We start from the raw sequence: 26,255 nt of genomic DNA, 5'->3' as shown, positions 1-26,255 counted from the left end.
TGGATGAAACTAGCCTTGACAAGACTGAAACCTCACCAAAGAAGATCCATCATATTAAGTAATAAACATCGTTTTATTGAGTGAACAGCATTTCATCATCATGTTTGTTAATTGGTGAAAATTTAAGGTCGATTCTGTCGAACCAAGAAATTTACTGGAAGCTTGAACTTGAAGTAGTATCACCACTTTGCGCGCTACTCGTCGTTTCCTCCGGAATTTTCTCAACCGATCCGTTCCAGATTGTAGTTTGTGGCTCTTATGGAGTTCAACTTCCGCAGCTCTCGTTCGTCTAAAACAGGTGTTTGGCGTGGGTGTATGTACGTTAGCATATAGGCAAAGGATTTGTTTGGGTCGACTTAACCTGTGATGTATATGTTTAGTGCTTATGAAAGCTACAAATTTATTTTAAATAGCATTGACAAATACGCTGCATTTTTTTCCTTAAATACCATTCCTTTAGCCTTAGGTGTGCGAGTGCTACAAGAATAACAACTTTCTTCATCTCGTAAAACACGTCAATTCATAAAACTGAAGAAGGTACCGCAGAACGTAGCTTAAGAGTTCTCAATCGCTTTTAAAACTCACGATGATGAAGAAAGAAAATAGGTTTATTGTCGTAAGAAGTGATGTTTTATGAGTTTTCTTGAGCGTGTAACCCACTACATTTGTATATAAATCATCACTTCACAATACAACAATGGCGCGTTATACGAGATCGCAATGACATCACAACTTATCACTGTCATCGCCTCTTAACACTGTTTAGACACCATGTGCTTTCTTTCATCATTAAAATGTATATGCTAAAATATCTTTTACAAAATAACATCATTTGCTTTATTAAAACAAATCAGTTTGAAAACAAAAATTCTAGCCACATTACGTGAACAAAAAGAACCATTAAAATTTGCAGAATTCCTTTCAATAACACACCATTGAGCATTTAGTTCATATCAGTGGAAATCAATATTTCTTGTTTTAGCGTTATTTCTACACTAAATTTAAGCTTATTATTTTCATATTTTATAAGTACACAATTACCTGAAAATCTGGCGAAATAACATCACTATCTTTATCGATGAACTTTAACATTTTACATTTTTTCATGCTTCATTGCCGCATATTTTCAAACTCAAACCCAATGCCTCCATCAACAGTTATCTACGTTTTCAGCGTAAACTTGTACAACAATTGTGTGAGGTAAGTGATTTTTAACCTTATATTGGTACAAGAGGGAACTTAACAAATACAATTGACGGCGAAAATGAGATAATGACAATAGAATCAATAATTAAATGTCACCTTATTCAAATATTGCCAACTGGTGTTTACTTTTAAATCCCTTAAAGCATGGCGAAGGAATTAAGTGCTAGTAAGGATTTATTTCAATAACTAAAATGTCTACATTGTATTCGTTCTAAGTTCTAGTTATCTTTGATTTTTTGAAGTGGCTGTTTTAATAGCCTAGCATTACAATGCAGGTATCACTTATGACATGTGCGGTACACGTTAGATCGACCGGGTGTCTGAAAAGGTTCTATAAATGATGAGTATTCGTTTAATTGGTAGTTTTGAAGGCATCACTTTATATATAAGTTAAGTTTTCTACAAATAATTTGAAAAAGATTTTGAAAAGAAAAAGTTTCAAAACGATGCCATTGAAACTGTAATTATGGAAGAACTAACATTGTAATTCATATTATCATTGATGGATTATTGAATTATTACGGGAAAATGTTTGACTGTGTGACATGTTGCTTCTGCTTGTTCTTTTCCAAAGTGATTTACTGTTAATATACATTTGATTTAATGGCAAATTTGTTATATATTTAATATTGATTTCAAGTCGTATAAAAAAGTTTGTGAAGGTCGTCGAGAAAAATAATTCAAGTCCCTCATACAAATGTTATACAATAAAGAAGATGCTATATACGTATGCTGGAGGATTCACATTTCTCTATGTTTGTTCTCAAACTTTCGAATTCGTTTCACTTATTTTTCATTTAGATGCTCGATTAAAAACGTATTTGATATAACACATGAAATACGCTTAAAAATATAAACTTGTATGAAATACATAGAACATAGACAAAATCAATAAATGATAAAAATACAAAATATACTTACCGCAATCTGTGAAACGTAATTCAGGCTTTTCTCTTTTTCTTCTGGCGACGCAAACAGATACACCAGCTATTAATATTAAAGCTAGTGGGAAAAACTGCTTCTTCATAATACTATTATAATGTAATATCATATTGTAAGAACCTAAAATAATTTTAACAAAATCCATTCACAAAGTTCCTTTGCAATCCGTTAAGTGAAAGAGCTCCATCTATTTAAGTAGTTGATGATTTGAAAACCTTATATAGATATGGATGTCACTAACTATCTCCAATTAATAATGTGCATATTTTGGCAAGCATTCTTGATACATTTCCGCAGGTATTCAATCGCTGTTTCAAACTTGCCATCGAACCCCTACAGATCGTTCTACATTGACAGTTCCCCTAGTCTGGGGTTTATACAGAAATGGGAGTCCCCCATTGAACAAATGTTTAGCAACATTCTAAATCTCTCTGAGACCGCACACGGCGAAACTTGTAAACGTGACGTCACAGCTCCCTACCCATCGGTTTACTGTTTACCTGTATTGGGTCGTACAGCCCACCACTTTCACCACTTGGCTTCGCATTGGCCAGGTGAGATATTGAGGAAATCTTAATAGGTTTAAGAGTTCTAAAAGGATTTTAACCTCATCAACAGGCACCTTCCCTACCTGTATCATCTACCTCTGTCTTCACATTAAGAGATTATACGAAGTAAACTATCCATGTCAGACAAGGAGAGAAATGACAGGGATTCTCCATCTACACTTTACATTTACTGGACCGCTGTTGTGTGAAGAAGAGTATATACACACCCCATTCTTAACAAGTTATCAATTTTGTACAGTTGATTGTTATTAATATACCTGCCAGGTTTTTATTCTTTAAAAATTGCAATGCTGCCAAAAATTCTAAATCCCCCCATTGGCAGCGTCTATGGTCGGTCATTGGGCACCAGGCATTACTGGCGGTCAGACCACACACAGCGACTTTCCGTAGCTCGCACACAGGATGGTCTCACTCTACAGCGGCGTGTAGCGGGCCAGGCAGGTATCGGCCGCGTCCCGCTCTGGACACATGCTATCCCCGTACAATCAGCCTGTTTAAAGAACAATAGTACATTTTTCACTAATTGGTACACTACATACAAATTCATCGTTATAATGGTTTATAAACGAAGGTCTGTACAGCGAATTTCAGAAATTATATCTACTGCTTTCTGTCGTGATACATTATATGTATTTGTTTACTACAATCATTATACAACTTACATGTTTAAATACTGATAGTGTATCTCTGAAAAATGAGTACGCTTCATACTTTGTTTTTTTAAATCATCAACTTTAAAATGATACATCAAAATATTTAATTTTTCCATGAAATGTTCCCTCACATTCCCAGTGAATCAAATTTGTTTACGTTAGAAAGTTTCAAGTGTCATTATAAAGACAAGAATGTCTTTAGAATTGTGTCAAATTTGTTTTTGCGTATTTCTATGACACGATTAATGAGGTGTCAGTTTAAGTGTTAACTTTTGATAAACTGTAGGTGAGAGATACTCGGATTCCGTCCGAACATTTTTTGTGTATTGGGGCACGATATCGCGATAGGTGGCTATGTGTATATACATAGATGACATTATCACATGCTTCCTTAAAACAACATTTCCCTACTGGATAGACAGTTGATACTATTGTGATGTTAGTATCCCTAACCTTTTATATGAATTTGTTTATTTTGTGTTGATATTTAAAAACAGGATTGTTCAAATAAGTTTTTAGCGTGTAGGCTAATGATGCGGCATTCCTATGGAATATGATGTGTGATATGAGAAGTTAAAGTAGCGTTAACTCACACATATGATCAAATAACAGGGAAATAAAATACACCTCTATGTCAACGGGGAACATATGTATCCAGGCCGTATCTTCCATGATATCTTTATAGTCGGTCGCATCAACAATACTCGATTACTTACTAGCCTTGACATGATCTTAAACCATTTACGTATAAAATCCATATCTATCTTAATATCTGTAAAGTTCATTTAGCCATATCTTCATGTGTGGAAAAATAACTAAGCTTTTGATCAAAACGGTATTGGTGTACAAAATAAACACACAGAAAAAATATAACTCTACAGTTTGAATGTTTTGTAAGATTTTAATTCTATATTTAATGGATTTCCGTCACTCAGTGAATAACAGAAGTAAATGTACATTACCTATAATGTAGCACACATTCAAAGATAATACTTTACGCCTTTAATACTTTACGAATTTTTCACGGCTTCTTTTTAATAACTATTTTTATATAACTCAGATAATATTAAACGCTGATGAACAAATCTGTTAAAATAGTTATGACTTTAGTTACTATCGATGTGGTCATTGTTTTTTAGAAATGTAGTGACAAGATTATACTATTTACGATAAATAAGACTTTATTATAGAAGTAAACGAGTTTAGGCTTTATCGGCTGAATATGTACATAAACATTATAATTAAAGATCATAAAGATTGTAATCAAATTTGATTTCAAAAATTCTTTTATTTTACTTTTATTTCTTATTGACTCATTAAGAATGTTTATTTTATATTTTTCTTTGTGAAAAACTACTTGTGAATCAGTAACAATTTTATCTATATTTTTGTTACTGACAAAAATCTCCCTAGGAATTCTAAATAAATTGTGTAAAGAATTACATACCTGTATGTACTTTCTTAGGCTTCGGTTGGAATATTTACTTTAAAATAGGAAATATTATTTCGCTGTATATTCATATTAACATAATAGGCTAGCCGTAACAGAGATTTGTGTACGTACTGATCTGAATGGTATTTAAGCCACGGTAAATAAACACGATATTTCTCCATAAAAGTGCAATTATGATCATTATTGAAATATGTTTCAATTTTTCAACAAAGTCATTATGGCATTCCCAAATGTTTATTTAATACATATTAAAATCGGGGCTAGTAAAAATCGTGGGTGTTACAGTTAATTAAGCGTCCATTGCACATCGGAAACTTTCTTAAAATATCTGAAGTATTCACAAGTAAACATGCATGGGTAATCAGGTTTCCAGCGATCCGAGTAAACATATGGAAGCTGAATGCCTTTGTTGCCTGTAAAAGTTTAAAACTGTACATTTAACGCCTATATGCTTAGGTTGATGGCCTGGAACACAAGTCTAATTAGGATGATCAATGAACAGTCGGGGGCGGTCTCGCTCAGCTGTGATGTCGATAACAACATAAATAGAATTAAATGCAAAATCATTTCCTCTTCGTCGTGCTCATTGTATATTTTCCATTTTTAACATTTGTTTTTCATAATTTTTGTAAAAAAATCAAATTCCTTCATTTTAGTTCATAATTAAATGATGAAATAAAGTCACAACGATAATCTTTAAATTCTGACTCTAATTAATAAACACAAAAATAATTGTCGAAGAAAACGTTTGAATTAAATGTCAAAGAAATATTTGACCTGTAAAATCATATTCCGATCATTTATCATATTCTGCAAATCAAACAGGTATATTTAGTACCAATAAAGACAATAAATTATTTTTAGTTTCTTAGTTGTTTCCTTCTGACATCGTTATTTACGAGAAGTTGCTGAACTTTGTGTTTTTCAATATTCAATCTTATAACTAAGGCACACACAAATATACTGTAAAAATAGTAAATAATTACAGTTGAACCTGTATAACTCGAACTCATGATTCTAGAACACCCTTTTTAGTTCGAAGAATTTTTGCTCGAATACTGGAATAAATGTTACTGTCTCGTAATGTCATTAATACCTCACGCATGTGGAGAGAAAACGGGATGGAAAGCAAATAAAAGTGTGGAAGACGCTAATATTCGTTTTATTTCTACCTTGAGTATGCACTATCGTGTAATTTATAGAAAAATAAAAACAAACCCGAAAGCGATTGAATAAATTACTTATGTTTTCAGCTTATCTAATATGTACGGTTCAGAGGCTCATTTTTTAACAAAAAAATCGAAGACAAATCTTAAAAATTAAACACAAAATTAACTCATAAACAAATAGTGTAAGCAGTATGTTTATTACAACATCTCAAAAGACATGCCAATTGGAATGTAGATGGCTGAATTCCACACGAAGTGTTGACAGGTAGGTTGGTTTAATGTGTTATTATGTAATCGGTAGCCTTGGGGTTACCACTGGAGAGTATCCAGACAAAATAAATAGCCGTATACTTGTGGTCAGTGTGGTCATTATGGATAGGCCACCTGCTGGTGCGATTCGACCACATTGTCAACTGACCATTCACAAGTCATTCAGTGCAAACTCTAACCACCAGTGTAGTCTTAATGGAATGTTATAGTGTTGATTTGGTTTAAACTCACTGTTACTGGAGTATAACTTTGCCAATCTGGGCAATAAATATCCTATAATAGACTGGCTACCAGTCTCTAGAATATTAAACAAATCACTAAAAATTGGCTTGATCATTTTTGTCTCTACTACATGCCTGATTTTTTAAAGTTTTAAACTAGGGGGAGATAATCTAGTAAAGAACTCTGACGAGAAAGTCTTATCAGCAACTTAGGGTCTGGTGGCCAGTCTAACCATATAACTATTTAGTTCCAACATACTGCAAAAGTGGATATCATTGCGTGTGGAAATTTTCGCTAAGTCTGTCATCAAACTGTTCGCGATAGCAGAAGTTTCACGCAGTGTAACTATTATGAAATCATTCACATAAAAAGTCATTTGTTGATATGTTCACTCATTTACATGTAAGCGGAGATGTAAAATAATGAAAGACAAAAAAGTAAAACTTTCCACGACGCAAATTAATTCCATGTCTATTGTAATATTTATGACTGATTATTGGATCATTTGGTTTTAGATAACATTAATTAATACTAATCTTGATTACTTCTATACCTTTTATTTTTCCATTTCCTTAAGCATATACTTACATATTTTTCTAATACATCGCAAACTACTGAAACATTTAATTGGCTTAAATATCATGTGATACGATTTTCAAATATATTGGAGAAAAAAAACATGACGACTATTAGTTTCTGATTTGTTGTGATATTTGTAATTTCACATTGTTACATTCAGTCGAGAAAAAAATAGCAGTCTGTCTTAAACAATACTTCAGAATAATGAAATTACACTGTAATGTAAGATAAGATTTTTTATTCGAGATTAGGTTTCGCAAATAATAATTCTTTATACTAGTTTAAACAGAAAATGATAAACCACATGCCTTGAATGTTTTTATATTTTTGCTTAATGTATAATGTTCAAACGAACAAAATATTAATATAATATCCAATTAATTGTACATTAGATATATCTTTACCTTTGGGAACTGAACAAATCAACTAATGTTTTCTTTCTTACTTTCTAATAAGCTCTTTATACACATTTGTTTATAAGAAAACGAAGATTACACCAGCAAACAATTGCCTTACAGGTTCCAATACAATTAAAAAAGCGGTTTAAAACAACATCAAATGTGTTTTATGACGTCATTTGAACTTTGCTGTATACTCATGATAAAGGGATTAAGAGTGATATCGTGCAGGGTCATTACATGGCGAATGTGTGGATTTCGTCTGGGTGTTCTGCCATAAAATAAATTATTTCAACATGTTGTTTTAAGAACCCCCAGCCTTTTGTTAACTTCAGGCACCATTTAATATATAACTTAATCCAAATTCTTTCTTAAATGTGCTCTTGGGATTGAAATTAATTTCTATATCATATTATGTTCAATTACATTAACAAGAGGGGGAGGTAACTCGAGAAAATATTGTTAGTTCATTAGATTATGTTAACTATAAAAAATGCTTTATATGATATGTTATCGGGAGTTAAGTGGAAAAGTCGTAAATTATGATCACGGGGGAGGTAAATGTAATGGCGTGTTTCCTAATGTTTTACATTACGAATGTACTGTAACCTTTGTAACCATCCGAAATACATCACGTTTTTAACGAGATTTTCATACGAGATCAAACATGGCGACAATGGTATTCCTGTGTGGAAATTGAATTAACTAACAGAGATTGGTAAGACAAGGGAAGTTAATAACAAATAAATTACAACATAAGCTCTCATAGCATCACTCGGATTTTCAAAGTGTATGATATACTGGCTAGTACAAAGACAAATGACTATAAATCTACACCTCTTTGAACAACGACATTTAAAGTCCAAAACAAGAGATTGTATTCCACAGAAAGTACATTTTCTAAAGGACAGGATAAGTTAATCAAGCTTTTGCTACTAGTATAGTCCGCTGACCAAATAGTTCCACATGTGAATAGTACTTTTACATTTATCGTTCGTTACATTCGTTGTCGTCTTAATGGTATCGTCTATTTTTATATAAAATAGAAAGTCCATTGGCGTCATTACAAAGTATTCACTCGAATAATAATACCAACCAAGTGTTGCTAATAATCTAGGCTTCCGTTGATAATTTGACCTTTTTCATGCAATGCATTCATTTTATTGCAAAACATATTGCATACCATTATAGAATTATTCGTGATCAAAAAGATTATATCGACCTACCCCCTTACTTCAAATTAAAGTTGTTTAAAGGATTATCTAATTCTTTTTAACCATCTGTGAAAAGAAACTGATTGTTTTCCAAATAAAATTGATGTACCTAATATCACTATTTAATTTAATGAACACACACATAACATGTAACTTCAGGATTTCAAAAATGCCTCACTGCAGAATGTTTCTTTCTCTTCTTTCTCTTCTCCGTCAGTCTACGTAGCGAAAGTAGCGAAATAAGGAACCAATGTACAGCATACATCGAAACCACTGACGGAAGCACCAGGTGGCGCTTTGCACCTGGCGCGTTTCTGGTGTATTGTGTTGACAGATTGCACAGGAGTTGAAGGATGTGCTTCGCGATACACAGGAAGATGCAGACACTGCAGTATGATGTGCTTTGTCAGAAACATTAATTGTCAGTGTGCGCTTTTTAGCATTCCTCATTAAATATTTAGAAAAAAAATGTTCATTTCACCATGGTCTGTGGCCAGTTATAAAAGAGTCTTGCTAGATTCAAAACGCAAAACGCTCAACTCCATGAGGTTCTCATTTGAGCATTTTTACAATAAAACCTTCAATCTAGTATATGTTAAACATAATGCAACTGCATGTAACAAGCTATACAAATCAGCATCGTACTTCTTAGTGTGTTCATTTCAACCTCAAACACTCCATAATTCTTCGTTAAGCTGATTAATCATAAGACTGCAGAAACCTTCGTGGCTTTACTTGGAATAGTGTCAAGAGGACATCCTACTTCTGGTCCATGAAGTCTATGTTTTCTTTCAGCTGCTCGACTTGAAATTTTAATGATCTTAATTGAAAGTAGAGTATGTGTAACGTACAAGTCTGTTTGGCTGAAGGTAAAGAGTAAAAAGAGTAAAAATGGTAATTTTCAAATCTGACTTTTTTAACTGATAGAATTAATTATATTCCTTCAGACTGACAGGGTGCGTACGCTACTTCGTTCTGCTATAGTATATCAGTAATGTAAAGAAATCTAGTTAAGGACTAGTGAAGAATAAACCAACATTTGGTGGAAAAAGCTAAACATAAAATGCTACTATAGATATGAGCAATGCATTTAAATGACCTTTGAAAGAGAAATATGAAACATAATCAATTTCATAAATAGGCAGCTAGTGATAAAATTATTAATTACAAATGTTTTCCAAACGTCGACTTAACTTAGGACGTTGTATCGCATTTTGATTTGGTGGTCGACGAATGAAAAACGAAACTTTTGTTACGACCTACCTTAATGGTGTATCAAGGTTTAGTTTCTAGCAGGCACTCTATCAAAATACAGAAACGGGTCACAGAAAGTGTTTGACACATGTCGCCATATCGTGATAATTCTTGAAGTAAATTCATTTAAATTTACAATTCAAAGAGGTAGAATATCCAGATCCTTCATGTGAAGAGTCTTATAATATTGCATATCAGGGACTTTTAAGTATTACGGTAGTGGTGAATTAACCCGACGCCCTAACCAAGATATGGGCAAACATTGGCAGAAAAAAGGTAACAGAATACAAATCAAACCAGCTGAAAAAAATAATATGTACACATATGTATAATGATTCTGAAATGAAAGTAAATGCACGTTTAACAGTAATACACGTAATATTGTTTTCATCATGGATTGTCTGTTTCTTTAAGCCTTGCGAGGGCTGTCAACACCACTAAGTAGACACGTGTCATTAAGGCTGTGTCAAATTATGTGCTTTGATTTCGTGAGAAATAACTCTTTCTCATGTGTGTTGTTGTGGTACTTGCCAGGTGAGTACAATCGGTGAACACTTGTCTGTTTCGTCTTACGACACATTTGATTGTCCGGCCAGGTGTGTCAGATACAGGTGATATCTCCCGGATCTCGTGTCACTCCCGACAGGTGTGGACGCTACGTATGTCCTTTGGAATTCCCTGGTTGGTTAGAAGTATCCTAACTGGACACTATTGTGTAACTTATTTGTCAATACGAAATCGTTACTTTCTAGACATTTGCGTCTTTACTTTGAAGAAGAGCATTCTCTATTTGTTTACGCTTGTGATAACGGTAAATTCTGTGTTATAAATTTATTCGGAGCGTCGTTATGTATAAAGTTACTAAAAACTGCAAAAAATAAATAAATAAATAAATAATGAAAACAATTGTTTTTCCGTCTTATTTACTCCATACTTGCAGTAAAGTAATTTTCAAAACTTTCTCAAGAAAGTCTTAAATAGTACAATAACAGTGTAATGCGTTTTTGAAATCAGAAACACAATGTTAGCGTAAGATATCCTTATCAGGATTGTACTTTTTAAGCTTTCTTGTGAAAGTAATATATATAAATCAATAAAGGAATAATTAAGACGGTAAATTATATAACGTTAATGTAGATATTTTAGCTGTACACTTATTTCAGTTTTTTGCACATGTTTAGGTACAGAGCTAATGTATGATTAATCTAATTGTAATTTCTGTTCATTGTTTAAATTTTTATTTTGCTGATTGTGCGAATTTATCATTGCGTTAACCTGTCCAATATTGCAGTTACGCTAAAATTTCATCGAACCATAAGAGTATATATAGCTTTTAGCTTACTTTAAGAGTATATATAGCTTTTAGCTTACTTTCTTTCATAACGAATTTTACAGCGCATTTAAGGTCTTACCGTATAGCCGTATAGTTTGGTTTTTTCTAGAAAAAAGATTTTGCCATTCTGCGGGCCTAAATGTTTTCGTGGACGATTAAGCTTCACGCATTTCGCGACAAGTATAAATAACCAAAATTGATCATCACGGAACATTGTCAAACAAACTTATAATAGAACCATATGGTTGTAATCGTGAAAATTATTCGCCACTAAAAGATATTTAGCTTGAAAACGCAAAGGCCGCTTGAAAGGAATTTGATTTATGGAAATTGTTTGCGAGAAATTTAATTTTAACGTTTCCAGGGAAAATGATAAATGTCAATAACCTACTTTTAAGCACTCTATATGCTTTGTGAAATTAGAAATAAAGTTAAATTAAGATTTTTTTCCATTTTAAAAGAATTATTGGTGTACCCTTTAGACGCACTTGGTGCATCCAAATTAGTGGTTGAATCAAGTTATCAACAAATGTTATTTTAAAGCGTACGAGTATCTCATTGACACATGATAATGTAAAATAATTTATTCTTGCTTGTAACCAGCAGTTTCATTGGCTTAAAAAATATTTCATCAGCCCATAACATAAAAATTGACGTCGCCATTTATAACGTCGCATTTGATTAGTTGATACGGTAGCCTTATCATTTCTAAGAGGAAAGAGCCCATAATTAAAAGATTAAAATTTTTAGAAGCAGTTTATGATGAGAGTACACTCAGATGATTTATTTATATCTCTCATTAACATATTCAAATTAATTCTTTTAAAGTAAATTTACCCACCGTATTTATCTCTGATGAAGTTAGCAGTCATCGCCAAACAGAAAATTGTAGATGCTATATAGACTAAAATATATGAAACAAATATTGAACATTCATATCATGGTTTAAAACGTTATCACCTCATTTTTAACTAAAACTTCCCCTTTCATACATACGATACGTGTTGTACTGTCCTGTTCGGATGACAGGTAAAGTGTTATTTCTGCCGTATTACCACCAAACATGTTCCGACTATAAATGCCAAAAGTTGACGGTGTGAAGTGTAATAACGCGTGCTACAGAGCCATAAACGACAACACTACTTAGTTTCCCCATTGATAAGACTCTATCTAAGTCAGCCCTTCATACCGGTGTTTCTGTATAGTTTACCCTACCTCACAAGACGGTGGCTTACGATGTAGCGACCCTAAAGTTTGTTGAATGAATGGACAAGTACATTGACAGGGAGATATATCCAGTCAGCGTGCGTGATAGTGTTTCACTACATACACTGTTCTTAATGTACATTCGTACTCACAGCAATATATACTTTTACTGGTAACTTTATATCGACTACTGTAAATACCTTCATGTTCACGAACACAATATCTTTGACATATTCGCGGATACATAAATTCGCGATCAATGACTCTTACATTGTACCGACAATCGTGCATTCGTATTACGAGTTTTAATTTTTTTTTCACGAAATAATTCAATTTTGGTTGTAATGAGCATTTTCATTGGCTTAAAAATTACTTTATCATCTAATAAAGAAAAAAATGGCGTCGACGTTTGTAACGTCGCTTCAGATTGGCTGAGATAACGGCGTAATGATGTCATAGACTAAAGAGTCCCAAATTGAATTTTGAATATTAGAGAAATTGACGTTAATAAAATGAATTATAAGTTTTAATTTGAATGTTCGTTTTATGTTATGGAAATATAACACAAAAATCGGAGTGTACTCTCATTATAAACCGCTTCTCGGTATATATTGAGTACACTTAGATTTTGTTGCATATCTCCATAACATAAAAATCTATTCAAGTTAATCTTTAAATATTCGAATTCGTATTCAAGTTTCTTCGTGAAATAACGCGGAAATGCTGTGTCTCACGAAAATAAAATAGTTAAGAGAATAAAGCTATTTACCTACCATATACAGAATGTAGAAATAGTAAATTTGTACCAAGTGTACGTATCATATTTTTTCTATAATAATATTGTGATTTAAGAAAACTACACTAGGTGCATTGTATATATTTTAATACAATTAAGTTTTTATACTAAGTATATCATTGTGGTTTCAAATCATTGCAAAATCTATGCAAACGAGTACAATGCACTAGTATGTACTTTTCCCAACAATATCACTTCGTCTATACAATATCACTTCGTCTATATATGTATAACATTTTTCGTTTGATACAATATTATTACAGTGTAAACTAGTTACATTTTTATTCTTACAATATTTCGTTTTGTATTATAACTTCATCCAATATATAGGGTGAATTATCACATGTAATTGATAAAATATCACACTGAGAGAACTGAATTGAGTAGGTTTGGACAGTGTAAAATTTTTAATTTGTTAGATTTTATTAAATCCACACTATAAGTAAAAAGCAGCAAAAGTTAGATTCGATCCCGATATTGCTAGTATTTGTAAAAGTAATTCAAATTAAGCTATATCAAAGAATATTGAAATTGATAATGATTTTTAATACCGATATTTATATATTTATATTTACTATTTTTTATAAAAAATAATTCCGAATCGTTACTGTGCATCTTGACTTCGATTTATTCCTATCTCTGCATGATTTACAACTGGATATTTTTTTTTCAAAATTCTTCTAAATCACGACAAAAAATCAGACAGATAGCAGGATATAGATAACATCTAACCAATACCTAAACCAATTCATTTTCGCTGCGCATTATGCGGTAGTTAAAATTGCGAAAAAACTCGCTTCGAAAATTTGTAGGTTCGCATGACTTATTTAGATATGATAATTATAGGTCATTCATCCCTTTACACGTATTTACATCTTATTATATCTCGTATCATATGGTTATTTATTTCTTTGATACTACATTTAAAGAAATAGAAGGCGGAAATGTTCACCGATTGTTGATTAATGCAACCTTCAGGGTATTGTGACGTCACAAATATCATAGTATGACGTCACAATCACTGAAAGATGAAACTAATTGACAGAAAATGGTACTTCTCACACGTCGTATGTGGTATCTAAGCTGGAAATTGACATATTGTTTCTAAAGTATTTAGATTTACTAAAGTCATATATTCATTCTTATTGGTTTTAAGTGGAAGGATATCGTTAAAATCACACCAGACAGAGCAAGTGACACTATATCTGTTCTCACCCGATAGAGGAAACCAGTGTTGACTTTCTAGATGAAAAAAGAAGAATTATCACTGTTTTAACAATGTGACTTACGGCACGGTAAATGATGTAGCTAACTGTGAAGATACCGTGTATACTAGTGCATCCCAACATATTAAAGATGCCACCCAGTATCCAAGGAATCGAGTAAGTCATTCACTAAACGTAGGCAGCAGCTAGTGTAGAGCCGGTGTAACGTTGAAAATGGACCTCCGTTGAAAATTGACCTCGGGTCATTTTTCAACGTTGAAAACTGACCCCGAATGCCGTTGAAAATTGAATATGCCGTTGAAAATTGACAGCTTCGATGGTCAATTCTCAACGACAGGTCTGTTGAAAAATGACTGTTGAAAAATGATCGTGGCAAACTCTAAGCAGATGGTCTGTTGAAAAATATATTAGTAATATTTTATTGCCAGGTGTTAAAGACAATAGGAATCGGGCACCATGCAGCATGCATATACACGCCTTCTCCCTTAATATTAACAGTTCACACAAATCAAAAGAGATGGGGATTGAGTCATCCATGTACCATAGATTTTCAGAGAAATATCTTTCATCATTAAATTGTTCTTACCTTTTCTTAAAAGCAAAATGAATAAATTTACCAGCGCTTTGTAATTCTTTAACGTTTTTAACGCTTAACAATTAACTAAAAATAAAACTGGTCTTCTGTAATAATATTTCTTAAATTTCGTAAATCTACATGATATGGACATTATAGTTGAAAATGATATTTATCATCAAGTTCACTTGAATCACAACATGTACACTATCTATTCTCTCGTGAAATATTTTGTTTTCTTCCATTTTCAATATATAAATTGTGTGACGAAAGTCTTATTTTTGTTAAACATCTTTTACATAGGCTTTGTTAAATAAAATTGTAAACAAAAATTGTCTACTAAATGTTTTTAAAGTATACCTCGTGTTTTATTATTTACATTATTGTTAATAACCTCTTGTCTATATACGCCAATATTTACAGTCAGTGGTGAATTGATAGTATAAACCCCGTTGATTTCAACCAAAGGCTACTCAACTTTATTTCTCGATAAATTGAGTATGTCACGCGCAATTTGGAGCCGCGCGGATGAATTTATGATGGTCCAAATCAGAAACTTTTGGTGTTTTCAGTAACCGAACGTACGTTCGATGAACATGTACATGTATCAAAATAGGTTTGAACACATATACATGTATGTGTGTAAATACAAATGTAGAAAAGTTACATTGTTTATGTTACTACCGTACCTCTTTGAGCAATGCTTCTGTGCGTATGATAAATAAACAATGTTGTACAATGTACAGTTTTGCACATTCCGATGACGTCGCAATGTTTACATGTTGTGTGTCTGTGAGTCTGTGTTGTTCTCTACAACATGTAGCCTAGATCTACATTATATTCGTATTTTTAACATCTTTGGTTGTACGCGAATGGATAAGATATGTCAGAACAACATCAGTATTTGAGTTGGATAAGTGTAACCAAAACGACCTAGCACGACAATGCATTTTTGTTCACCTCGGGACAAGTCCTGTACGTTATCTAGAACCTACTGTGAATCGGCGAGAGTATGACTTACATACACAATGTACGTTTGGGTGTTTCGAAATATCAATGAAACGGAATCCTTCAATTGTAGCTTTACAATACTTGTGATAGACACCTCTAATATTTATTGAAGTGTTTAAATCAACAATATAAATATAGCTAACATTTTGAGAGCGGTACAGTAAACGTTTACAGTAGTGGGCCTACCTGTGTTTGTACATGTTCCTCGAAACGACGTCCGATACATTTGAAAATCTCTAAAATCCGGAAATAATGACATGGAACTATGTAAACATCCGTGTATTCAAGAAATTTCAAACGTGAACTGATTAAGTAGAACTCTAGTGATCACAAAATTGAAGAAACTCTCTGTTTGTCACACCTCCTTGACACAGGCGGTTCGAATCGGACGCCGCGTCACAACTACGTTAAATATCCTGCCACGTTATGAATTGTGTAAGCGTGTGAAATCATACGAAGCAAAATATTAAAACCAAACTGCTTTGCACCATGGTGTTTTTAACAACAGATAAATAAAATGATTTATAGTTCCATACCGGGAAAACCTCAGATATATGCTTCATCAGACGGAACTCATTTTATTGGTATGTTCATTGATAAATTGGCGGGAATTTCCGCCACTTCAAGTGGCTGTTCGAAATGCCTGTCGGAACCAAACGATATAATTCAATTTTAGTCTTATAAATGCCATAAACACTATTAAGGGTAAATTTTGAGCTATGAAAATAATAGTTAAGACTGTAAATATAAGGATTAAAGTCTCTTTCTGGTGGTTCTATCGAAGGATAAAGTTGAGTAGGGTATCGATATTTGTTTCATGGACCGCTTCGCGGTCCATTCCAAATATCGATACCCTACTCAACTTTATCCTTCGATAGAACCACCAGAAAGAGACTTTAATCCTTAATTAATTCTATTCTCAGTAATGCTACATGTATAACAGTCAGCGTAACTTTCATTCCAGAGGTATCCTAATCCATTTTTACTAGTTCATGTTTAATTCAAGTAATCCACTCATCATAATTTTCAATTATATTATCTAAACATTCTTTTGAAATACAGTGAGAAGAACATTAAGTTTTATCCTATATTCCAAAATTCTTATTTTTCTGGGTACAAAGATAACCTTCCTAATTCTAAATATACAAAGTTATTGCATGCTGTTTTATTATGGGACCGCGGTGGCCGATTGGTTAAGATGTCTCGACATAATTCCACAAGCCCTCCATCTCTGGGTCGCAAGTTCGAATCCTATGTAGGGCAGTTGCCCGGTACTGACCGCTGGCCGGTGGTTTTTCTCCGGGAACTCCGGCTTTCCTCCACCAATAAACCTGGCACCTCCTTACTTGACACTGACTGTAAATATGACCTGAAACAAAAAATCTAAGTAAGGCCTTAGTCCGATGACTCTTTACTTTTCTGCACTTATTTGCTTCATGATATCGTAAAATAAAATAAAAATGTACAAAAATGAATCTTGAAGTTTAAATATTATGACCTTGAGTTTTGACATTAATTTTTTTCTAAGTTAGAACAATATAACAAGTCGAGTCGACTTGGGCGAGTCATTGGGGAAGCGTTGTCGAGACCTAGTTTGTAGCGTTGGGTTACGTAATGATAAACGAGTTCTTATGGAGTCACTTTTCAACGGAGTCCATTTTCAACGGGTTGGTGTGAAAAGTGCGCTTAAAGTTCAGTTTTCAACGGCATTCGGGGTCATTTTTCAGACGTTGAAAAATGACCCGAAGTCAATTTTCAACGGAGGTCCATTTTCAACGTTACACCGGAATCGGGTTTTTTTTTTTAACAATGCCTACACTCTAACACTACTTACCGTTAACACCAAGGTAGGGAATTATGTAGGTAATTCGTAACTCTAGGTGTCACATAAAATGGCGCCGGATACAGCCACCTCAAACGTGGTACAATGTTAGGCTAAAACATTTCAATTAGATTGTGGCATATTTTCCTAAAAAATGCACAGCTTATAAAGATATGGAAATTAACTTTATTTTGGTATATGAAGCTTAGATTAGAAGAAAATTAACGTGTATGAGAAGGCGGTATGAAAAAGACCCGCTATAACAAGTTTGAAATTATCGACTGAGAAAAAAATAAAATTATTCAAAGACAGTATCACATGAAATGGTTGTGAGTAATATCGTTCATGAGTTCGTAGTTTGAGGTTGGCCTATAAGAAAGTGGACTTACATCGCTGTCATTATACTGCTATTATAATAGGAGGGATATTTCTGTACGTCTTTCTTTTAGATAAGTCAATTACATGTATTTTCAGCAAGTAGGAGTTCGTTGTAGTTTTATATCGAGTTTCAGCAATGTTATGTGCATCAACTGTCGGTACCCTAATATAACTATACGTTTAACGTTATCGGTCCAAGATGTAATACATATAGGATCTTACATGAGTGTTCATTGCATATGAGATTTTATGAATAGAGTCTAAGAAGTTTTTTTTTTAATTTTTGCGAGCCTTGGCGAGTTTCATAAAATTTCAAATGAAATGAACACTAATTTAAGATACTTTTTATCACATAACTCCAAATACCTACATAACATAGAATTTCACGTCAAATGTAATCAGAAAATCCAGCAAAGACCGCCATTTTGTCAATTTGATTGTGGCATATTTTCCTAAAAAATGCACAGCTTATAAAGACATGGAAATTAACTTTATTTTGATATATGAAGCTTAAATTAGAAGAAATTTAACGTGTATGAGAAGGCGGTATGAAAAAGACCCGCTATAACAAGTTTGAAATTATCGTTTTAAGTCAATTACATGTATTTTCAGCAAGTAGGAGTTCGTTGTAGTTTTATATCGAGTTTCATCAATGTTATGTGCATCAACTGTCGGTACCCTAATATACCTATACGTTTAACTTTATCGGTCCAAGATGTAATACATATAGGATCTTACATGAGTGTTCATTTCATATGAGATTTTATGAAACGAGTCTAAGAAGTTTTTTTTTTAATTTTTGCGAGCCTTGGCGAACAAAAATCAAAACTTCGAGAGGAGTTTCATAAAATTTCATATTAAATGAACACTAATTTAAGAAACTTTTTATCACATAACTCCAAATACCTACATAACATAGAATTTCACGTCAAATGTGTTCCGAAAATCCAGCAAAGGCCGCCATTTTGTCCCGCTGTCCTCGTAATCCTGACGTTATGTCATTTTCCCTGACGTCAATTTTTTGTTTCTGTCTGACGCCATAATGAATATCCTGCCAATGAAAATCTCTCTAGGACATATTATACTAGGGACATTTGCAAAAATACTACACGGGCGAAATCACTGAATATCAGGCGGATTTTGTGATAAAACGTGTTTTCATATAACGCATATAACTAATTCTAACAGTGTGGACAAAATATTGTCGGATTTTCGAGGTGATCAGCCCCTTTGTCAAGACACAAGAAGAACAAATAAAATTACATGTTAAGGACGGTCACGAATGTTCACAAAAACATAAGCAATGAACACACATAAAGCATATAGATAAACTACAAGGACAATGGCGATGCGTATTAGAGTTACTTATAGAGTGGGCCCACAATAATCAAGAAACCGATAGTCCGGAAAACACAAAAGTCCGGATGGAACTATCAGTTAATAAATTTGATTTCTTGCTTGGTAAAAATAATCCGATAGTCCAAAAATTCGCGGACGGTTTGGGCTGGGAACGCAAATGTTCGGATTTTATTAATATTACATTGTACTTGTTCATTTCCGTTCTTGCGTAGTATTTGGTGTATTAAGAAAGTATATTATTTAGATACAGATATATATACATGTAGATATTGGAATGTTTTCTTTAACAGATTGGAAAACATTTACTTAGGTATTCCAATCGATCACAAAGAGCTGTAATATACTCATCAGACATATGGGAACGTAATCAAAATTGGGAATAACACCGAATTCAAGACCGAAATATTTCGAATAAAGCATGCGGATATCTTGGATGTAACATATTTCACTACTTCCACCGCCGCAGTTTATCGGGGGCATAACAGACAGGATTTGTCAACATGTGACGGATGGTAGTATGGAATCCCAATGTTCTGCTAAACCTGTCACCGAATTATTGACAAATGGATCAATTGATGAAAAAAATGAATGGTATGCTGATAGAGATGGCTAACACATTTAGAAAACTATGAAGGGAAAATCAAGACGGCCGCTTGGAGAGCAATGTCACAACGTATTAGAGACTGTCTGTTAAATGCGGTGCTAACATGACAAAATATCAACTCGCATAACACTGGCGTTTCTCCGCATAACTGCAGATTTAGCCATTTTTTCTTGGTGGGTGTTTTGTAAGATACTTAACTTAAAACAATATGGGTGGCCACTTTATCTTATTTTGGTCCTACTGTGTCTTTAACAAATGTGTTTGTCAATGGCTTTCGCTTTAGACTTAATTCAACGTGAGTAATGAGTTTTAGTTATTCCGTTTTAAAGTACATCGGTTTGTTTTTGAATAACATTGGATAATAAAATGATATTATTATGTTATTTAAAACAAATGTTATTTAAAATCCAAGTTTTTGTGAAAGGTTATCAAATGTGAAAAAAATCGAATTTAGTCGGAACACACATGGTGTTTTATTTGTGGAAATCTGAAGTCGCTCTCATTATCAATCTTGTCTACCATAACTAGGGATTTTTTATATAAATAACGTTAACTGTGAATTGGATGGGAATTATATATATGTTTTCACTACTCACACCTCGCATCTTATGCGATTGAATACAAATCAAACCCAGGGCAATGTACACCATGCTTTGTTTAATTGGAACCTTCGAGACTTACATTTAGTTTAGCCTTTGAAGGTAATAGATTGACTACTTCCTTCCAATTTGTCAGCACGTGTCCTTTTTAGGAACCATAGGGACATCTTATTTTATAGATATATATACTTTTTTAATTTCTGCTGATCTATGTTCAGTCGTAAACAGCTATATCGTAACACTACCATTTGTTTTTATTTTACAGATGTTAGGACTGAATTTTGTTTTCCTTACTATTTATATTTTATTTTTTTACCTTGGAACTAAATTTTCTAAGTTAAGCATCATGTGTATAATTTGAGTTGGTATGCATAGATAGAAATATGTCATCAATGAAATTGTGTTGGGAACATTTTGGGGTTACACATACGACACAAATTAAAAAGATGCTGTCAAATGAGCTAAAATATGGCATACTATTGTCTCGGGAAGAAAAGTCTCAACATATCATTTAATTTTGTATTATTTGAATCATATTTAAAGGGAAACTGGCTGATCCCGTTTCTATGTCATTTTGTTCTATATAGTTGACCGAACTAAGTCTTAGTATTAACCACAAGAGGAGAGAAACCTCGTCTGCTATACACACAACTTAAAACTAACAGAGCACGTCTAACTATCACAATAAGGGGCAGAGTATTGAGAAATCACAAAACCTCTTTGAATTCACATCCAGTTATATTGTAGGCTAAATGATTCGAAGGAGGCTTCAAGACCTAATTTATCCGTTGATCTTCTAATCAAATGCAAAACGTTGAACTTCAGAAGTAATTAACAGTTCGCATTGCATCATGGCAAGGGCTACTTTTATTCACACAAATCTAATGGCCATTTTATTGCTTTGAACTTCTTTTGTGTGCCTTTGGATTACAGATTAAACTTGTAAGGTAGGAATTGAAATTCTTTTGATTGAAATATTCGAGACTTAGAGTCCAAGTCAAGTAAATAACAAAAATCCATCAACGAGAAAAACAAATCGATGTCATCAAGCGACGTCATTGAAACATTGCGTTTAATTTTTCATGAAGTATATATCATAATTGCATCAAGAATTTGATTCCGTCTTTGCATTTTACAGAGTTAGCTCCTTTTCGGGTAGGTGTCGATTGTTATATCATTATTTTGTGAGCGCAATAAACGTCATTTTCTCATGAAAAATAATGCTGCATTAATGTACGGTTTTAAATATATTTAAAATAACGGAGACGTAAAATTTTGTGAACATGAAAATAAAAATGTTTAGTTTTCAGTAAATACGATTTGTAATAGCCTTTTAATTCTTATAAAATCAGGAAACGGCAATATGCAATAAACAATTAACAGCTTTATTTAGTAAGAAAGTTTGAAAGTAGAATTTAAGTTTTGTTGACGATGCTTTAATTTAAATTTCACAACTTGTTAAAATTGTTATTAGAACCTTTCAAATATTCTTACTATGATGTCACAAGGTTTATACTAACTAATGTTTAAATTTATCTACTGCCAATTTAAGTGATCCATCTACAGAATTGTTAACGAAATAACAAATTTAACATCCTATAAAAAACATTTTACATCAACTTGTTTTCGCGTGCGATAAATTTCCGTATATCAAGGCCGGTAAAAAATCTTGAAAATAAATCGTCGAGAAAGTGTTTCATACACAATCGAAATATAATCATAGAGGTCATGATTAAATTTAATCGTCGTTTACAGCCGTTGCACATACAAACGCGAAATCAAGTCACCGCGAAAAAAAGGCAGTTTGCAGTATGTACACAGGATATGAACCAACACATTGAATTGTTTAACCATCGCAATGAAAATATATGCTCATGGCATGCATAATACAGTTTAATGGGTACAGTGTATGTTGAGTAAAAGGGATCTATCTAAAACTGGTTTCTTTCAACTAAACCATTGAACCAACAGTCGGGATTTCAACCAAGATAGTTTAACATTCTCTACGAAACTTTCAGGAAAAATCATTTCGAGCAGCAGTACGTTTTTAATAAAAACATGATGTCATTGTATTGTGTCCTATGATTGGTATTTTGAATCGAAAACAAAGTACACAGGGAAGGTTTTTGTAATCTTATTTGAATTTAAGACATCGAAATAAAGAACTTTTTCTACACTGAGTTGTTTGAAAGGTGACCAAATTTTAATAAACATCTAAGTTCACTACGGCCGAAACACGTCGAGATTGTATGGAGAGGTGCTTGTTTTTGACTTACAGGCACTATATAAATCATAATGGTAATTGATTGAGCAGCCTTATAAACAATTAAGAACACATACAGAAACAAATCCCCAAACCATCCCTCGCTAGCCAGCAATCTCTACCGTTTGTTCTTAATTTTTCACTTATCTGATAAATGACATTATAATTAGACTACGTTACCAAAGATTACTTTCATATAGACATATTCAGGGACGAACGTCTCCCAGTCCCTGTTCACAGTTAACTTCTCAATAAAGAAGACATTACAGACTGACATTAACCTGTGTTATAAGGTCTGCCTAAACCTATCAGACGTATGACGATTAATATCCTTTATTGCCTGCCATTTGATGAACACTGTGGTAATGTAAGCTTATCCTGTCCGTCTCAGCGGCAGACCTATCATACCCAACTCGCAGAAAACATCGGGTTATACATTTGGCGACACCGTCTAATAGTGAGGTACGGATATCGGTTCCGTTGGCTCCGGACGGCAAGGGGGAAACGCTAGTGTCATACCGAGCTCAGTCTATGTGACCGATTGGCGTTGGGTGGTCGATTTATTTTCAATGGAGAAATCCAATTAAATGAAAGGTCACACCTTAACTAATTTACTCATAATAACCCGGCCATTGATGTAAGCCGGCCCGTAAGGACGCGCCAGTCAGTCTTCTATGACGGTCCACAATCGCCGTTCATGGCGATATATTTGCAAGGGTGACAGATATCAGTGATTCAGTTTTAATTCTGATTACATACTTTACGCAATGACGCCATACTCATTTATCAGGTCATAATGTTTTTTAAAGAACGGAAATTTGATAAAAATCACTGGTGAATCAAAACGTTTCAGGGAAAGGATGCATTGTATATTGGTGACGTTTTACTTATTTCTTTATTATTATAAAGGGCCGCGATGACAAGTAGGTAATATGTCCCTTCATTCGATGCTTTTTTTTACCTCGATCCTTTCAGTTCATGGACCTAATTCCACAAGCCTTCACCTCTGGGTTGCGAATTCGATTCTCACTAGGGGCAGTTGTCAGTTACTGACCGCTTATTGGTTGTTTTTCTTCTGGTACTCCAGCGTGCCTGTACCATCTGAACTAATTCGGAAACGGTGAAACGGTGCATGCCTAAATAATGAAACCATACAGATAATGATACCAATATCTTCGTTCTTTTACAAGATTTTGTTCATGGTTGTAGTTGAACCACGAATATCAAAACATTCATGACTTTAGTTTTTACATAAGTGAATCACTGCCTAACATGCCAACTATGAATATATCTATACACGAAATACTGAAAGCTCAAACAATCACTCACGAACATTTCAGTATTACAAAATAGTTGAGCCTAATCTATGACCGATAATAACTGCATTTGTTTTTTAATTTAAGTGTAAACATTATATATATATATATAAAAGATAAAAATACATTCAGACAATTATCAATATAGATTATTTGAATAATAACGCTATCCTAATGTCATAGCGAGAGAAATAATATATATACCGTATATCCGAATATTTCCGCGGGTCGCGAAATTTGATCCGCGAAATATTGAGAAATGGTTGGAATACATATATGCTTAAAGCCATATCGCGAACATTTAAAACCACTAAAAATCAATTTATCTTTTATAGTTTAAATCGCGAAAGTTATGACCACGTTATTAAACGGCTTTCAGTAAAATGTTTTCTCTCAACTGTCGTAATTGAACCTGAACAGAAATACGAAACTCGCGGATGTAAAACGTGTTACGGAGCCTCAACTCTTCCTAACAAACTTGGGTTTGTTATGAGAAATTGCTCTGTCAGATACGGTCGATTTAATTGCAAAGAACTTATGTAAAGACATTTTTAATGTAGTGAAGTACGTGTATTTCAGAAATCAACACCTGTAATCTACTTTGTGCTCGCTGCCATCCGGAAATTCGGTCGTGTTGGGTCAAAAACTCTTGTATCAATGCGCATTGTAAGTCGTGACCCTAATCCCGGGACAATTTATAACTCCGCGTAATACAAGCTCCTAACATAGGTACTACGTATATAATGAAAGCTGTTTCAGGTACAATACATGGTATTTGGATTGAACCTGATTTGCCTATGTTACGGCACCAGTTAGCAACTGGGTGGTCTGGGAAATATCACTTGAAAGCAAAGGTTAATACAACCGTACATTACACGGATATGTTGGAATCCCAATAAGAATCAATTATCGTGATTTATATGGACAAATCAGAAAGATAAAAATATCACTACGTGTGGAGAGAGAAATGTCTTACAAAAAAACTCAACGGTAAAGAAGTTCCTTTCAACACTTAGTTAATTTAAGTATACAAAGTATTTGACAGGTTTAACTTTGAAATAAAATGTTTCTTATTTTCTAAATGTTGCCATTAAATGTTTAAACTAACGGCTGATAGGGTTGGGATAAGGATACTTCAGAGGTATTGAGTTGTCTGTAGGGGTATTGAATTTCAAAACTCTGAAAAATTGATTACAAAAATTGACACTTGAATTCAGAAAAAATATACTAAAAGATCCCGTTCATTATAAAAGCATATATAACCATGGTTCTAAATCCCTGAGATACAATCGTCTAGTCATCAGTTGTATTTATACTGTAAACAGGTTGGGGATAAATAATTATCACAGGCTAGGACCGATGGCAATGATGTGTTTTACTTATTATTTCCTTTATAGTCGAACAAAATTCACTTGTGGATGCACGTGCATTTTTTGAGGCACATGTAATGCATGTGGAAAAAAATCCAAACCTTACTTGATATGAAGAAAGACTTTTAAATATCGCGTAATTGGAACAGAATTAAAATGCAACTTTTGAGAAACTCAAAAACATTATTTTGTACCATTTCAATTTAAATGAGGTAAATCAGTTTTCTTTTTTTGTATCAAAACATCCACGGACGGCTGCCCACCTTGCAGCATATTTTGCTATGCATGGAGGATGTGCAGTAGGTATCGATATCACAAAATGATGAAGTGATACTAAACTAGTTTTAAAAACACATCAAACTTAATTATCTAAAGGATGTGATATTAAATTTTAAAAACCTTTGAATGATATAAGGCACCGTTTTTTGGGTTAAATTACATCTGCGAAATACTCAATATTGACGTGATA

The 26,255-nt window shown here is 33.4% G+C and overlaps 1 protein-coding gene across 2 annotated transcripts in view; it reads right to left on the bottom strand.

Annotated features, from left to right (window-relative positions):
• The window catches only part of LOC138328148 (ganglioside GM2 activator-like), a 28,877-nt gene extending 25,969 nt beyond the window's left edge, over positions 1-2,908 (bottom strand). The window contains exon 1 of one of the 2 annotated variants that reach the window (XM_069274800.1): positions 2,128-2,908. In XM_069274800.1, the coding sequence (XP_069130901.1) occupies positions 2,128-2,293 (166 nt within the window). In that variant the 5' untranslated portion in view covers positions 2,294-2,908. The remainder of the gene's footprint in view (positions 1-2,127) is intronic. The other variant, XM_069274801.1, reaches the window with a different exon arrangement.
• Positions 2,909-26,255: the final 23,347 nt, after the last annotated feature.

Source organism: Argopecten irradians, chromosome 7 (genome assembly GCF_041381155.1).
Source record: "Argopecten irradians isolate NY chromosome 7, Ai_NY, whole genome shotgun sequence".
NCBI classification, from domain to species: domain Eukaryota; kingdom Metazoa; phylum Mollusca; class Bivalvia; order Pectinida; family Pectinidae; genus Argopecten; species Argopecten irradians.
The sequence above is the reverse complement of the archived record's forward strand: the minus strand, read 5'-3'. Positions and strand labels throughout refer to the sequence as shown.